The sequence below is a fragment of the Nyctereutes procyonoides genome, unplaced genomic scaffold (assembly GCF_905146905.1).
Source record: "Nyctereutes procyonoides isolate TBG_1078 unplaced genomic scaffold, NYPRO_anot_genome, whole genome shotgun sequence".
In the NCBI taxonomy this organism is placed as follows: domain Eukaryota; kingdom Metazoa; phylum Chordata; class Mammalia; order Carnivora; family Canidae; genus Nyctereutes; species Nyctereutes procyonoides.
Window position 1 is genome coordinate 40281972 of NW_026575051.1, and position 17529 is coordinate 40299500.

At 39.5% G+C, this 17529-nt stretch overlaps 1 protein-coding gene and 1 long non-coding RNA gene across 3 annotated transcripts in view; one reads left to right on the top strand and one right to left on the bottom strand.

Moving 5' to 3' along the window:
- The window catches only part of HMGN3 (high mobility group nucleosomal binding domain 3), a 31385-nt gene extending 22319 nt beyond the window's left edge, over positions 1-9066 (bottom strand). For both annotated transcript variants that reach the window (XR_008665055.1, XM_055329880.1), the window contains exon 1: positions 8791-9066. Coding sequence is in view for 1 of the 2 variants with exons in the window: in XM_055329880.1 (XP_055185855.1) it covers positions 8791-9033 (243 nt within the window). In the remaining variant the exon portion in view is untranslated. The remainder of the gene's footprint in view (positions 1-8790) is intronic.
- LOC129512556 (uncharacterized) overlaps positions 8995-17529 on the top strand; it is a 104230-nt gene continuing 95695 nt past the window's right edge. Inside the window, exons 1-2 of the long non-coding RNA XR_008665056.1 lie at positions 8995-9072; positions 11573-11727. This is a non-coding gene — a long non-coding RNA (uncharacterized LOC129512556). The remainder of the gene's footprint in view (positions 9073-11572; positions 11728-17529) is intronic.

Genomic DNA, 17529 nt, shown 5'->3' on the forward strand with positions numbered 1-17529 from the left:
AACACCTCTCAAGGTAGACTTTGTATTTATCTTTGCATGGGGCAACAATAATCAAAATATAATTTTAAAATAATATCACTTTACAGTATTCCTCTTAGAAATAATTTTTGTAATTAAACATTAATCATTGGTAATCCAGAACCTGAGATAAAAATCCATTCAGTCCTAGGTCCAAAAGATTTTCCAAATTAAAAAGCTTTTCTTCTTATTCAAAGAATCCCAAAAATAAAAGCACCTGCTCATTTTTTAAACACAATTCCTAAGTACCGGTAACATAATATTTACATTACAATCTCTCAATACAATCTCTCAATATATAATATGCCAGGGTACTTAGGTGTTTCGGATCACAGGGGAGTATCCCTATTATTCTATATAGAACAAATTGATGAAGACAATATATCTTGGAAATAGTGAATCCAGCAGTTTATGGTTATTCGGAAGAAAATATTGAGTTTTAGACCTCAATACTCAACGATATCAATACTTTGGTGAGGATATTGTGCATATATATATCTTGTATACGTCCATTAGCTAACTGAAATACCCAGAAGGCTTCATGGCAATGTGCCTCCCCCAGAAGCAGAGGCCTGGACCCTGAGACCAACCTTAGGGCATGATTACAGATAATGATGACTTGTTGGATAACGTGGACTGGAAACCAGAAAAAAATGGCATCAGCCTGTCTTAATAAAGATAACACTTAATCAAATGAACACTCATGTATTTATATAACTCTTGATTCTTCCTTGTTTCATTTATTGGGCATCTTAGTTTAGTCAAAAATACATGAGGTTCTTAGAAATAAACATTTATGGTAAGTATTGTAGTGTAATAGTTAAGAGCAAAATTCTTGGGTAAAAGAGGGCTAGCTTAGAATTCCTGGTACTAATAACCTCCTAGCTGTGTGACCTGGGGGGGAATTCCTTCATCTTACTAAATCCTAATATTCTCTTGTGTGCATGAGAAAGGCCGCAGGGTTCGGCAGTTAAAAGCACAGGCTCTGGAGCCAAATGCCAGGACTACAGTCCCTGTTGGGCCATTCCTTATCGCTGGGCCCTTCTGTAAATTGGCAGTTTGAAGAGTACATGCCTTACTGGGTGGTTAGGAGGATTCCGTTCACTAATGCAAACTGCTCAGAACAGTGCCTGAGTTATGGGAAGCCATCTAAATGTTATTTATCTTGGCTGTCATTATTATATTTGTGAGATGAGAACAGCCTCATATAACTGTTGTGAGAATAACACGAAATAATATGAAATTACACCATAATACTTCCCATATATATTTGTTTCTAATAGCTTCACATACTTTGGTTTAAAATAAGACGCCTAATGAATACAAAGCATATAACAACTAAGGTCTGATACATCCAGGCATTCAATAAATGATAGCTATTTAAATTTTAATAGTAATAAATGTATTTATATGTTGTTACTGGTATGTGTTCCTTAAAGAATTGAATTTTGCAACCAATTTTGAAATTTAAAACCATTTTTTTCTGTTTTCCTACTTCTGAATATGTGTATAATTTACTTCAAATATGCATTTGCCTTGGACATTTCTAAATGGCCCTGTTTCTGGGTATGTCCACAAGACATAATAATATAGGACTCAATAAATACCTTGGCCAGGAAATAATACTTGATGTGACTGAACTGTTCTAAGAAGACAGTGAGATGTACAAAAAATAAGCAGCCAGTGAAAAAGGAATTCAACATTTTGATTTGGTTTGTTATCTTCAACACTGATTTTTAAATTACTCAGGAGACTAACATCATATTTCAACTTACTAGGTACTGTGAAAGCAGACAGCTTAAATGGTGTTTATTTCAGTCACCATTTCCAAATTGTACCCTGCAGGAAAGTGGAATATATTTAACTTTGGTGTAAACAAAAGCAGTGTTTTAGGTGGAAAATACAGGAAGAGAGGATCACTTGATAACTGATTTGCCAAGGGAATTTTAATGTTATATGGAGATATTTTAAAATATATTTTTTTCTTTGAGAAAAACCATGTGTAAAAATGCACCAGATTAAAGCTTATGTTCCTTCAAAAACTACATTTGTTATTTGGTTGGTGAACACCTACTTCTAGAACCACAGTTAATTAAACATGCAAGGTGAGATCTATTTGCTCCCTATCCACAGAGTGTGGCATTTGCCTTCCTACAAAATGGAAGCATGGTGCTTTTCATAAGTCTACTATTTCACTGTAGTTCTTTGAATAATTGAAAATACCATCGTTTCAATAATGAACATCCACTTACTGTTTTACATATGCCAGGTGCTGTGCTAAGTATTTTGCATTCCCCATCTCATTTAATTCCCCCAACAACCCAATGAGGTAGAACCTATTTGTATCCCTGTTTTATAGACAAGAAAACTGAGTCATAAATATTTAGAAACTTTAGAAGTTTATGGAGAAGTTAAGCAATGTCCCCTAAATTATACCACTAATAAATGTCAGAACGACACCAGACAACCTCCTCAACAAGTATATGAAATAATTAAATTACTACTTTCTTCCCATGAAAATGATTCACTCATACACTTGTTCAACAAATAGTTATATTACCTGTGCTAGGAGCATGGGGTGTTAGAAACATCAGAACCATCAATATTTCATGGTTAAATCAAATTACGAAGATTACAAAGTTAATTCTAAATTAGGTAATCAAATAACATGTGCCAATGTAGGAATATGGTGCTTGTCACATAACCACCTTTAAAATACAAGAGAGTGGTTAAAAGAAAGGCATGAAGGCCATGAAGTCACTTGATCTTTACTAATGAGGGAGGGCAGTTACTGCACAATGTAATCTCAACTGCTAACCAGGCCTTGAATTTAACTTCCTCATACTTCAAAGAAAGCAAGACTTCACAGGAAAGACCAATGACAGATCACCTTTAATAACAAACTAGTACTGACCCTCTAGAGATTTTTTTTAAAAAAACAGCTATAACCTCCAACCCTTTTAACCAAACAACTTCTTGTCAATGTTTTTTTCTTTGGATGTGCTTTAGCCAAACCTTTCAATTCTCATAGCTTTTCTTGTGGCTCATTATCATTTCTTGCCATGAAGTATAAATACTTACATATGTATATTACCTACTCTGTCAGACTAAAAGATCCTTAAAAATGAGAGCATTTACTCATTCACTGCAAAAAGGATTTGAAAAAAAAAATTCACTTATTTCCCAACATGATGGTGCTTTGCATAAAGGTGACACTCAATAAATGTTTATTTAATATGAAATGAGTGAATCAATGAATAAAATGTACAAGCCTGTCATTTTGGAGCCTTTACTCAAACACAGGTACCGTATCAATATTAACTCAAACTCAGCAAGCTAACTAACATGTAGTTAGGCCCTTTCATATTCATACTAGAAAACTCAATATGGTTAAGAAGGGTATCCATCCTAAATTGATTTAAGATTCAATTCAATCCTTATTAAAATCATGGGAGGTACTTTGTAGAAGTCTATAAGCTGATTCTAACATTTATATGGAAGTGCAAAGAATATAAGATGAAACAATTTTGAAAAAGAAGTAGAGGACTGACACTACCAGAATTCGGATCTTACTACAAAACCATAATAATCGTGATAATGTGGTATTGACATAAGCACAGACTTACAGACAATGGAAAATAACTGAGAGCCCAGAAAGAAACTTTACATTGATGACAAACTGGTTTTCCACAAGGGTACCTAAGCAATTTAGTGGGAACAAAGGATGGTCTTTTCAACAACTGGTGTTGGGAAAACTGTCTATCAATGTGCCAAAACAAATGAAAAAAGATACCCAACAAAACGAGAGAGAGCAAATTTAAACCCTTATCTCACACTAGATACATTAACTCAAAGTGGATCATAGAACTAAACACGAGAGTGGAAACTATAAAAAACTTCTATGAGAAAATACCTGTGGATTAGGCAAAGATTTATTAGACGTGATGCTAAATGGATTTTATCAAAATAAAAAAAAAACTTGTTTTCCAAAAGGCATCATTAAGATAAATTATTTTACTTTATTTTATTTTTAAGATAAATTATTTTAAAAAGTCAAAGACTGGAAGAAAGTATCTACAAATCATACAGCTAATAAAAGACTTGTATACAGAATATTTAAAGAACTCTAACAACTCAAGACAACTCAATTAAAAAATGGGCAGAATATCTGAATAGACATTTTACCTAAGAGATACATTATGCTATACATTATGCACATAAAAAGATGCCCATCATCATCAGTTATCACGGAAATGTAAATTACATTTATTAGGATGGCTATAAGCATAAAAAATGACAATAGCAGGTATGAGCAAGGATGTAGAGACAATGGCACCTCATCCACTGATGGTATGTAAAAATCACTTTGGAAAAGAGTTTAAAAGTTTCTTAAGCTGTTAAAAATACTTTCATACCACCCACCAGTTCTATGGTTAGGAAACTTCCCAAGAGAAATGAAAATATGTCCATGCAAGACTTACATATAAATATTCACGGCAACATTATTCATAATAACTGAAAACTGGAACAATACAAATGCCCATCCATTTGCGAAAGTATAAAGAAAGAATGGAATATCACTGGGCAACAGAAAAGAATGAAGTACAGATTCATGCTACAACATATATGAATATGTTCATATATGAACCTCAGAAATATCACGCTGAAAGAAACCAGACACAAAAGATTGTGTATTGTTTGATTCCTTTTATATAAAATTTCCAGAAAAGGCAAATCTATAGTCAGGAACTTAGTGGTTGCCTGGAACTGGGGTGGGAGCAGAGATTGGATGCAAGCAACTTGAGAAAACTTTCAGAGCGACGGAAATGGTTCCAAACTGGATTATGGCAATGTTACAGAACTCTGTAAGTTTACTTAAAATTACTGACTTCCATACTTTGAAAAGATTAATAGACATTATGGTAAACAGATCATACCTCAAATAAAACTTCTTTTTTTTGAAAGGAAATTATACTGCCATCCACACTGCTTGATTGTTGCTAGGAGTGTCAGTATCATTCAGCACTTGGCAGTGATACTTCCAATCTTTTTTAGCAGATTGGTTTTAAAAATCACATCTCCTTATTCTTAATAATACACATTTCTTTGATCTTTAACAAAACGGAACATTTCTTCTATTTGAGTCTGCTATTTTCTTATAAGGATATACTTCTTTTCCATAAGGACATGTGAGACTTTTATCTTTTTGAAATAGCAAACCTTTTTCAGTGATATGTGATACAAATGTTTTTTCCCAGTTTTTCAAACTTTTTAAGATTTTGTTAACAATGGGTTTTTGTCATATTGAAATATTCATTTTCATGCAGTCACATCCATCTGTATTTTCATTTACAGAGTCTGTCTCTGGTGTTATGACATGTGATATTCTTTTGAAACATTAATCAGAAACCTTGAATACTGTTAGTTAAGCATCCCTTGTGCCAAGCCCAGCACTACTGGGCCTTTCCACTTTAAGAGCTGTTGCTAATCATGCCAGGACCATGAGTCTAGGCCTCACTGGTTGATGCCTCTTTGTAGAACATCATATCATCGCATAATAACGTGACCACGGCAGGCATTCATGGATGTCTGACCAGAACAGTCTAGAATTTAGTTACTCATTATCTCACTCCCAACTACATATTATCATTTTCCCTGCTATTCCACTCACTACTAAAAGGTGGTGGGTGACCCTTCACCCTTCTTAGGTAATAAATACTGGCAAGTGAACTTTATTTGAATTTTGCAAACTCGGAAAGAGATCTAATGCTAACTAAAGAACTCCTTACTACTGAGTGCATATTGCTTCAAAAAATTCTACAACAGTCATTAAAAAACCATTTGGTTTAATGTAACTATAACTATCACACACAAAGATATAGATAATACAAAGATATAAAAAAAACGTTTTAAATTAATGTGGATATTATGGTCTTTTAAGTTGTATAAACTGAGGCCTGCTTATATTAAGATACAATCAGAAGAGATATTTAAGTGGCTGATAAAAGAAAATGACTCTGTTTTTCTCTGTATGTATTTAAGTCCTAACATACACTCGCAAGACCAGCCCAAATTCAACCTTCTTTCCCTACCAATCCTACAGCATTTAGAATCCTATACCTATATTCTGGGACACAAATACAGTCTTAATGTTACTCAAGTGCTTTGCGCCCACTACTCTTATCACCTTCAACGAATTAAATATAAGCTTCATGAGAGCAAACTATGTATCCCTATGACATTAAAGCAGTGCTAGGATTCCAGATTTTACTCTGCAGAAAGCCTAAACAGGTGTTCATTAAATAATTTTTTTTTTTATTTTGGAGAAACCTGATGAGATAAAAGTATTGTGAAGGCACTTAAAAAATTTATTATAATGTAAAACAGGCAGTCCTTGAGTCAAGAAAAATAATGTGTAGTATGTAAATGCTTTCATAGCTACCCAAGCTTTACAGCTTTCAAAGAATTTAGGCACAGACGACGGTCTTCAGTTCTTTTCTAGCATCTAGGTAGGCTTTACCTAATGGAAGTGGTTTCCTGTGTAAGCTTCAGTGAGCTCCCAGGATTCCATGAGGTAGCTCTAAGGTGTGAGTGGTAGATGGGATGGCCATGGAGGCTATGTTTAATTTGTGGCTGCTTTTGTCCAGGTATCAGCTTTAGGCTCCAGGTATAAATGAAAAGCCTTCCTATTAGTCAAGGACAAGTTTTCCATCTCTGAAGAAAACTCTGATGTCCTGAGGGATGACATTTAGGTGCTTGTACACCTGGCTGCCTTCTTCATAGGAACTCCTTGCCTTCCAGAGAAATAAAACAATAACCAAAAGCCAGTTCCTCTACTGTTTTTCTTTTCTTCCCCTCTGTTTGCTTAGGAAAGGTGGACAGTGAGGGCAAGTAAGAAGAATGGTTTCCCCAACTCTGGCCATAACATCAAGGACTCTAGTACATCAGGGTCTGTTGTAATAATGGGTTTGTGCACATCTTTTTGTTCATTTAGATTTGTTAATAATTCTCAAGAAAAGGGATGGCACTAATTCACTCTATATCTCATTTCTGGATGGTTAGTTTTTTTTGACTCTACTAGAATTCCCAACCTAGTCAAATGAAAGCTCAGATGAATGCTGAAAATGGTGGCATCAATTTAAATACGCTAGTTCTAGTAAAACAGGGCTGAAAAACAAAACTCTCATAAACACCAAATTTAAGTGATGAATGTCAAGGATTAGTACTCTTAATGTGCCATCCATCTTCTCAGGCTCCTAATCTCTTTGCATTTCCTAAATTCGTCTTGACCTACCCACAACTAAATGAAGAGAATGAATAAATAATGTTCGAAAGTAGGGACTTTGAACCTACAGTATCTAATTAAATCTTTGGTTCTAGTAATTGGTCGGTGAAACGTTGGGTAACTCATGTCTTTAAGCCCTAGCGCAATGGCCTTAACTAAGCCCCTCCAGGTGTAGTGAGGAGTAAAGGAACTAAGACAAGTCAAACTCTTCCCAAGCACACAGTATGTGCACAATAAACTCTAAGATGAACAACAACAAACTTCTGTTGCATTTTTTTTTTAAAGTGGAGGAGGCCAGTTCCCCACCACATTCTCCATAATGGCAAGTAGGAAGGCAAAAAAAAAAAAAAAAAAAAAAAAAAAAAGCTCCTGTAATTTCAAAACTTCCGTATTTTCAACCGAGGCACGCACTTCCACAAATCCGGCCACAGTCTGGAACTGATCATGAAGCGGGGCGTGTATCTGTAATTTCGCCTCACGTTTGAGGCGAGCCGGGGCCAAGCATTCCCCTAGTCACAGCGGCCGCACGCGCGGTTTCGGAGGGCGCAGGAGACCCTTCCCCCGCCCTCCCCGGGGCAGCGACCGGGGGCGGCCGCGCTCCGGGGGCCACGCGCTCCGCCGTGCGAGACCCCTGGGCCCGCGGCCCGCGCGGAAGGGGGCGTCCGAGCCCCCAGGTCCCCGGGAGCCCCGGGAGCGCGCGCAGCCCGCCTTCCCCGAGCGCGTGTGGGGCCGTGGCCCGTGCCCTTGGCGGCCGCAGCGGGCGCCAGCCGCGCCGTCCCGTCCCGTGCGGCCCGCCGCCAGCTCCGCCGCGCCCGCCGCGCCCGCCGCGCGCCGCCCGCAGGTCCCGGCCGCCCGGCCCCGCCTGCGCCGTCCCCAGCCCTGATTGACACCGGAGTTGGTACATACGGGTCTGCAGCGGAGGCGAGCAGGGGGGTGAGTGCTATTTTAAACATGGCTTTCCCTTCCCTTGGCCTCAGAGCCGACGCGGCGCGCCCAGCAGCGGGCTAGGCCCACCTGGGAATAACCCCAACATCTGCCCGACTGGTCTGTCTGTTTAGGTATTTATTAGGCTCTCCCCATGCATGGACGTGTTTCACCCCCCCCCGCTCCCCCCTCCCCACCGCTGCTCCCTCTCCACGCTAATCACAGCCCGGCAGTTTCAAAGAGGAAACTCCCCTCCTAGAAGAGGGGGAATGGAAGGCTCTTTTGCTGCTTCTTGTTCGAGGTGGAAACCATTCCAGCTAGCAGGAGTTCAAAAAGCAGGGAAGCCGCGTCGCTGGAGAGAAAGTAACACTGAGGAATCGATAAGGACGGACGGAAGGAGGGAGGGAAGGTCTGCAACAGGCATCTGAAAACAAGCGTGGAGAAGCAAAGGGATTCGCAATCCCTGACTTACTCCCAAGCGCATTCCGCGCAATCCACTGCAATGGATCGGCTGTAAGCACAATTTGGAGGCCTTTGAAATCTTTTTTGGGGGGAAGACTTACCTTTCTCTTCGGCATAATGATTACGTTCGTGCGGCTGAAAAGTAAAGCAACGGGCTGGAACTGCAGACGCCGCCGCTGGATGCCGCCGCTGCAGCTGCTCACGCGCAGGGCACGGCGTAGCCCGGCCTCCCCGACCTGCACCTCCGCGGCTCCCTCCAGGGGCCCTCTACTCGCTCGCCTCCCCGCTCCTCCAATGAGGAGCCCCGGCAGCCGGCCGCGAGGCCCCATTGGCTGCGGCAACATTCTAAATTCCACGAGGGCACGCCCACCCCAGCGCACACGGTAAGCGCTGTTGTAGTTTCCACTTCACCGAAAAAAATCTGCCTGGTGACTGAGCATGCCCAGTTCAACTAGTAACCCCCAAGCCACACGGTCCTGGAGTTGCATTGTTTGGCTGCTCCCTCTTTGGATCCTGTCAGTAGGAACAGTGTGGGCCTTTATAGTCGGGGGCGGGGGGGGGGGAGGGGAGTAAGCATACACACCAACTTTATAGTGTAAGTGTATGCACAGCCGGCGCTTGATAAGGACTCCTACCCTATAAAGGCTTCTCATGGATGTTAGTTAGGTGATGGAGACTTGGAAGAGTGAGTGTGTTCTGGGAGAGTGTGGCAATTTCAGAGGGCCTCAGTTTCCCCTTTTAGATATCTAGTGACAATAGTCGCTGAAGTTACTTAGTTTTAATTTCCTAAAATCTGTGATTACAAATCACTCACTCATTCAGCCAACTCCAAACTAGGCTTGAAGGTGAACAGGGTATGTTTGTTATGGAACTTAGGAAAAGAATGAACAAGATCAGATTATTTATATTTGAAACATATGTTTAAAATATACATAATTTAGTGTTTCTCAGAGTTCTGCAAGGCATTAGACTGGCATTGCAGAGACGTTTCTGAATTTGTTTTATGAGACCAGTTTTACCCTGATACCAAAATCAGTGTAAGATGTCAAAAGAAAAGAGAGCTATGGACCAATATCCTTTATAAACATAGACACAAAAATCTTGAACAAAATTTTAGTAAATCAAACCCAATAACACTTGAAAGGATAAGACATCATGACCATGGAGTTTATCCTTGGAATTCAAAGTTGGTTTAACATCTGAAAATCAACCAATGTAATCCACTATATTAATAGAATAAAGTAAAAAACCAATACAATCATTTTAGCAGATACAGGAAAAGCACTAGTGAATGGGTATGCAAACTGTGGTAACCATATACAATACAATATTACTCAGCCATAAAAGGGAACAAAATATTTCTACGTGAACGAATGCCAGAAACAAGATGCCATGTGAAAGAAGTCAAATACAAAAGACCATACTGAATAATTTCATTCTTAAGAAATTATAGAAAAAGCAAAATTAGGCAAGCTTAGTTTCATAATCACACTGGAAGGCAAAAATTGACATCGTAGGAAAATATATTGAAGTCTTACACCACAAACTTGGCCAAATCGACTTTGGTCATGCACAGCCTACAAAAATGCATTAAATAATGTCATCAAGTAATTAATTTTAATGCTTACCTTTTTTTCTTATTAATTTTCAAAATAATCAGTTGACATCCTAGCAAACTCCAGAAGTGGTCAATGACTTTCTTTTTGTAATATCTTTAGGAACTCGTGAATTTTTATACATTTGGTGTGCTTCAACCTATTGCTATTATTGCTATTGTTACTATTTTTTTATGCTCATATTGCCCCAGTATGAATTCTTTTTCAGATTGGTCCTTTTGACATGATCCCAATTGTCTTTGATAGATTTCTTACTTTCAGGAAGTCAGTGGATCACAATATACTCAAATAACTCAGATAAAATCAGTTCTTTGAGAATTGGATAAAAACTTTGAGATTAATTAATTTTATCATAAAAATCATATTTATAATGGAGTTGTCTTGGAAGAGAGTTAATTTGCAAAATGCTTGTGGTTAAAAGAAAAAAAAAAGCCAGTGAAGACATTTTTAATAAGATATGTGTGGGAAGGATGCTGGGTAGCACTTGTAATCTGGTTTGAAAATTTTTTTCTTTATGGAGATCAAAATGTTTCACAACAAAGGTAGTCTAGGGTGAATTTTTCTCTCTGATGATAAGTTGGCTTCTTTAGTTTATATTTTTAAAGACTCAACAACAGCAAACAAAATTGTAAATGTTTTTATTGTGCATAATAAAATAGCTGCAATGAACATGAAACTTGCTAGTTGGGTAAAGAAAGTTGATTGTGGGAACCTTGGGTCATTTGAGCCTCTTAGTTCATTTACAAGTGATGAAAATAACAGATTAGTTTTGAAATGAGTAACAGCATCAATTCTTTTTCCTTTGAAGTGGATTGCACCTGCCTGAGCAGAACACTGGGGAATGGAAGGCTCTCCCTGTACCTTCAGGAGCTTTCAAGGTCTGAGAAAATAAGCACAGACTTCTGGAGGAAGGAGGAGTAGGCAAAGAGAATAGTTTAGTGGGTAGCTAGAATTCCAGGTTAGGAGATAAAGACACTTGAGCAGAAATGAGCGTGCCATATGCAAGACAGTGAGGAAGCAAGGTCAACCTGGTAAGAAGTAAAGACTCATTTGTTTATCAGTATATTGTGCTGAGTGTTTTACTTGCTTCAGAACATCAGCCTCTAAGCCAGTAGTCTTTCCTACAAGATGTGGAGACTATCTTAGCCAAGATAGACAATGGATGAATGGAAGGGAGTTACTGCCTGAAGAAGAAAGAAGGAAAAATTAGTGAACATATTTCTTTTCCAATTCCAATTTCTCTCTCCTTCTTTCCTACTCAAAACAGTCGGAATCGTATATCTACCTCAGCATTTTTCAAAACAGCTGGGCAAACTCATTGATGGTATCATGACTATCATTAAGGGAGAAAAAGAGTAAGAAGGGAAAAGAAAAGAAAGAGCAGAGCATGGAAAATATCACAGTGCATTTCACATGGTAAAGGTAAGTAGTGTTTTCTAAAATGTTTCCATCTTTCATACATTCACACATACTACACATGTACGTATATAGTTGTGTGTGCATATGTGTGTGTGTAGTAGGTGTTCTAGGTTGTGATGTGAAATGTATTTTTGGGATAGGTATTGGCGAAGAAACTTTAAAGTTACTTCACAGGGGCGCCTGGGTGGCTCAGTCGGTGAAGTGTCTGCCTTCAGCTCAGGTCATGATCCCAGGGTCCTGGGATCGAGCCTCATGTCGGGCTCTCTGCTCGGTGGGAGAGCCTGCTTCTCCCTCTCTCCCCTGCTCATGCTCTCTCTTGCCGTCTCTCTGGCTGTCTCTTCCTTTCAAATAAATAAATAAAATCTTAAAAAAAAAAATAAAGCTACTTAACAGCCCTAATAAGGCTTGTGGATCTTTGGGGTTCCAGCAGTTTTTCCCCTGGAAGAAGGGTGCTGAATCTTCAAATCTTGAACGGAAATTTTGAAGGCAAGTAATCATCTCCCTCTTGATCTTCTTCCCTCTTTTAGGCAGGCATAGGCAGGGTTTTGTTTTAATTAAAGGCAAAGTGCTGGAGAATTCATATCTAGAATCTATATAATGTTGCTTTTTATTACTCTGTAATTCTGGAATAAATTATTTTTTAATAAATTGGTCAAAGAATTTCAAAAGGGAATGAATTTGGGAGTATAACAAAACATCAAATTAACTGACAGGAGGTGGCAAAGGAATACTCTTATTTTGTTTGTATTTTTGTTGGTCAAATCTCTGCCTTGCTGGATGCTAACTTTTGAAGAGACTGTGTTTAGTTTTTACAAAGTAACCAGGTCTAAGAGCCACCAAACCCAAATCACAGGAGTTGCCTGATGCAGGTTCCTAGACCCTAAGCCCAACTTACTGAATCCGAATTTTTAATGGCTGAACCTGGGAATCTGCACTTCAAACAAGTTTCTCCTATGATTCTTTTATGTATTATGTATTTATGAGAAACTGAGAGAGCACATGCACACAAGCAGGAGCGGCCGAGGGAGAGAGAAAGAATCTCAAGCAGACTTTGACTGTAAAGCCCATCTTGGGGTTCAATCTCACAACCCTGAGATCATGCCCTGAGCTGAAACTAAGACTTGGACGTTCAACTGACTCTACCACCCAAGCACCCCTCTCCTATGATTCTTCTCCTGGAACTTGAGAATTTTAGACTAGGCCTTAGTTCTCAAGAACTATTTGCAGAATGCCGGAACTTAGATTTGAATGATGTAAAGGCCTGCTGCCTACATAACACACTTCCAGAGAAGGAGCATAATTCAGTGGGTGAGACTTCCCTACTATGGACCTCACTTTGTATTTATGCTCCATCTCTCCTCAGTTCCAGCTTTGCTTGGCACTACATGCTTACTTTCCATTCTTCTCTCTCTTCTTCTCTACTTGCAAGGAGCCTGAAGGGTCATTTAAAAGTCTACAATTTGAGATCCCTAGAATAGCAACTCTACCCATCTTCCCAGGCAGCACTCTAGACTGCTCCTTGAGCCCCTGACAAGATTAAATTCCCTGGCCCCACATCCTCAAAGGGAACCTAACCTGCCCAGAGTTTCACAAACCACACCCTTTCAATGTTTTATTATTTCAATGATTGTATAAGCATACCTTGTAATTGCATTAACGTCAAGGGGGGCAGGGCATTCTGTGATCTAATAACAGGAACCAACTTGTTTTTCCCAGCTTTCAATCAAATTTAATCTGTGTTAGGTTATTTACCCCATCTATGTTCTACAGTCTTCCCACCCCCGGTCCTTTTCAGGTTCAATCTCTGTTGTTTACCTCTCCTTCCTCTTGTTGCTGCTGCTTAAACTCATCAGAGTGTAATTAATTTGTTCTTTGTAGCTCCCAAATGACTATTTGGGGATGAATTCGCCATGCTCAGTAGCTAGAAGCAGGGACTGGGCTACATTTGTTCAGCCATCTCTTTCTGCCGGATTGGGAGCATGTCTGGTGCCAAGAGCCAGCCATGTTCAAGGAGGTGAAAGTTAAGGGAATGGACTCCTGAAGCTTCATGGTGAGGGCACAGCAAAGTAAGGACTCATCTCATCCCCTTAGGGGAAAAGCTACGAGCTACAAAGTGCCAGAGACTAGTTAGGGGTTGTTGCAGATCTCTCAGAGGAGTTACACATTCTTGTAGATTACTGCCATTGCCAGTACACTCTCAAACAGGACCACACCCTGGCTTCTAAGCTGGGGATCTTGCCGATTTCTAATGTCTCAAACCTCAGAATTGTTGGGATCTTGCAAGTAACATCCAACAATCCCATTCCTGTCACTACTCATAATGGTCCTGCCTTTCAGGGAAGATTGAACCATTTTATTTCCTCAGTGAAAACAAATAAACAAGATCCAGGCTTAGGGAAATGAAAAGCAAATTAATCATTCTGAAAAACACCATATGGCAATTGGAGAAGATTTTTCAGGTTAGCTTGGTTAATAACTGTCATAATTCTCAAGGCAATACATTTTTACCTAGAAGTGGAAAGCTAGCCTGAAAAGTGCCATAATCTTTAAGGCTGTCTTTGCACAGAGTTGTTGCTTCTTTTGAAGCATTAAATTGTGTTATTCCCACAGAAAATCCCATCCTTTTCCCTGAGAATGAGAAATGAGAAACATTTCTACCCCCACTTCTGGGGGGTAGAACCTTTGGAACCTTTAACAAATTTTTTAAAAATTTGTTTTCTGAATAACCCAATTTACCTCTTTATATATAGGATATGTCAAAACTTTTCTGAAGTTTTAACTATTTTTTAAATAAATGCTTATCAGAAAGCTCTGAATTTGGAGTCATAAGTCTTGAATTCAAATCCCAAGTCATTGAGCTTCAATCCCATTACTTAACCTCTTTGAACTCTGCTTTTTTTGTTGCTGTAGAATGACAATTACAATGTGTATCCAAGGCAGACGCTGCTAGTTACCAACCCAGTATTCATACTAATCGTTGGTCTTACTGACAGAATTCTGATTTTTGGCAATAGAACTGGCCAAAGCAAAACAAAAGCTTCAGTTCTCCACTTCCCCAACAGAGAGAGGTTGCCACGTGACACTGTTTTGGTGAGTGAGATGTGTGCAGAAGTCACAAGTTAGTAGGGGCCATACCACCTATAACAGAGCAGGGGCAGACTGAGCCCCATGGCTTATTCTGCCTTTGTTCTTCCCCTTCTTCCATCCTGGAAGTTCATAATAATATCTAGAAGTAGAGCATTTATCTTATGTTCAAGAGAATGAGAGGCCCAACTCAAGGATGAAAGAGAATGACAGGTATGTGGGTCTCTGTAGTGACCCTGGATTGTACCACTCCACTACTTCTTATGCATGGAAAATAAGCACCATGTTTGATCTAGCCATGGAAGGTGAGTGCCTGTGACATGCAGCTGAATATCATCCCTAACTAATACACTGCCTCATGGAATTGGCGTGAAAATTGGAGATAATAAACTATAGGAATGCTCATATGCCTGCAGCATTGTACTTAACATATTTTGCCTGAAGAAAGTATATTATATTCCCCCACAGATTATAAAATAGAACACAAAAAAATTTTAACTTCTCCTGAATCCCTAAGGGCCTTATTATGAACATCTAGTGTAAACCTCTCAAAACTACTTTAAAATAGGCAGAGATAAACGTTATAAACGAGTCTTATTGTTGCTGCAGAACGTGCTGCCCTAAACTATGGCCTACTGCCATGTATTAAGGGATGGATATGTTGGCTTGTAGCTCAACTCCATATTTGTTGTAGTACGCCTCCCTGTACTGTAGATGCTGGAATCTAAAAACCACATCCCAGAGCTCACGGGAGCTCAGGTTCTGGGTGTGATTTGGATTTGGCCACTTAGATGTACTAGCGTGAGATTTGGGAAGTGGAGATTAGGAGGCGGCCACGCTAGGCTACGTCTGCTGTGTCTGCTGCTTTCTTTTTTCCCGCAACAGTATCAGCAGAGATCCCTGGCACTGGCTTTGTGGGTTTTGATAGGCAGGACTCCCTGCATCCACTCTGTAGACATAGATTGTAGCGGATGCGGTGTGGTTTGCAACTGGGAGCAATGGTGGCTTCCTGATTGAGAAAGTACTTTTATTCTCATGGAGTCTTGCCGCTAGTAGAGCCCTGACTTCAGAAGAAGCCGAGCTCCTTTGATGACCTGGTTCTGGGGTGTGACTTTGGGAATTTGCTAAAAGTTAAACATGGAGTCTGTTTCTTTAGTCTTCCAGCTGTCCATAAGCCACTGACTCCTTGAATATATCTCTTCCTCCTTAAATTAGATATGTAGGTTCTGTTCTGTTCCTCTGAACATAGAGCTACCAAGCTTCTATTAGTGTTGTTTACAAAATATTTCCAGCTTTACAGAGAGCCCCTTTTTCCATATGAATCTATGATTATGGAGGCGGATATTGAGATGAGAACCGTCTGTGACCCTGAGTGACCACTGTGAGTGGAGCCCTTTGAAGTTCCCTCCAATGGATATGGGACACAAGTGAAAATAAAACTTTTATTTAAACTGTGGATATTTAGGGGGAAATTTGTTACAACAGGATTATCTATCTTATTCCAAAATGACCTAGAACTTAGAACCTAAGAACTTAGGGTGCTGTTTTAATAATACACCCTAAAATGTGTGGCACTGGCTTAAGGGAATCAAAGAAACTATTGCTGAAGACTGGAGGAATGGATTTTCTGGTGGTGAAACATTTGGGAAAAGTGTTACCTGCAGTAAATTGTAAGGTAAAAGGCATACCTAACTTTAGGGAAGAGGTTGAAAACATTATCATTTAATTGGCTGCTATTAGCTACATTTGGCACAATATTACAAAAAAGAGAAAAGAGATATGCTTGGAGAAGAATTGGTCAGTCTGTAAAGATAAATAGAACAGACTAGAGGGTCTACAAATTCAGAGATTCAAATGTAACTGCTTCTCAACCCAAACAGTAAAGGATAAAATTGATACTTTGAGCCACAAGGGACTATTAAAGCTCAGCTTTGTAGCAAGAATCAAATCACTGAGCATGGTTTAGGGTGTGCTGGCCTGAAATTCCTTTCTGGACCAAATGGCTCAAAATAACATAAAATGGTTCAGGGAGAAAGGTGTTCTCATTACTAGGCTCGGAACCTGTAGTTAGGAAAGGAAGGAAGGAGGAAGGGAGGGAAAGAGAGAAAGAGAGGTAGAAACTGAGGCAGAGACAGAGATGGAGACAGAGAGGGAGAGGAGGAGTGAGATAGGTGTTAGGGCAAGAGAGCACAGAAATATGACAAAATCATATGTTTAAAAAGAAAACATGGGAGTAGGTAAGAAGTCAAACAAATTTGAGTTTGGAAGATGGTTTCACTGCTAAAAGAGGCACCCAACTGGGTTAAATGCCATCATGGCTGGTTAAGACTTAAAATGATTCCCTACCTTAGACGGACAAGAAGTATGCTGAGAAAACTGCTCACTCTCTAAGGTTAAAATATTCCTCACTGCCTACTTCAGATAAGGTCAAGAAGAATAATGGAAAAGGAGGAGCCTCCCAAAGGGAAAATCCAAGGACCATGGAGATAAATACACAGGGGAGACTTGCCTAGGAAACTTGCATGAAGCCTCTTCAGGGAAATTCCTCACCTTTAGTGTAGGAGGCCTAAAACTTCTGCTCAGTCTAATATCAACATCGTAATAGGCCAGTGACTGCCCTGTGTTTCCCATTCTTCCTATTGTTTTTTACAAGGATGACTTTATTAAAGCATGTATTAAAGTTGTCCTGATCATGCTCCACCACAGGGAGGGGCAGGTCTC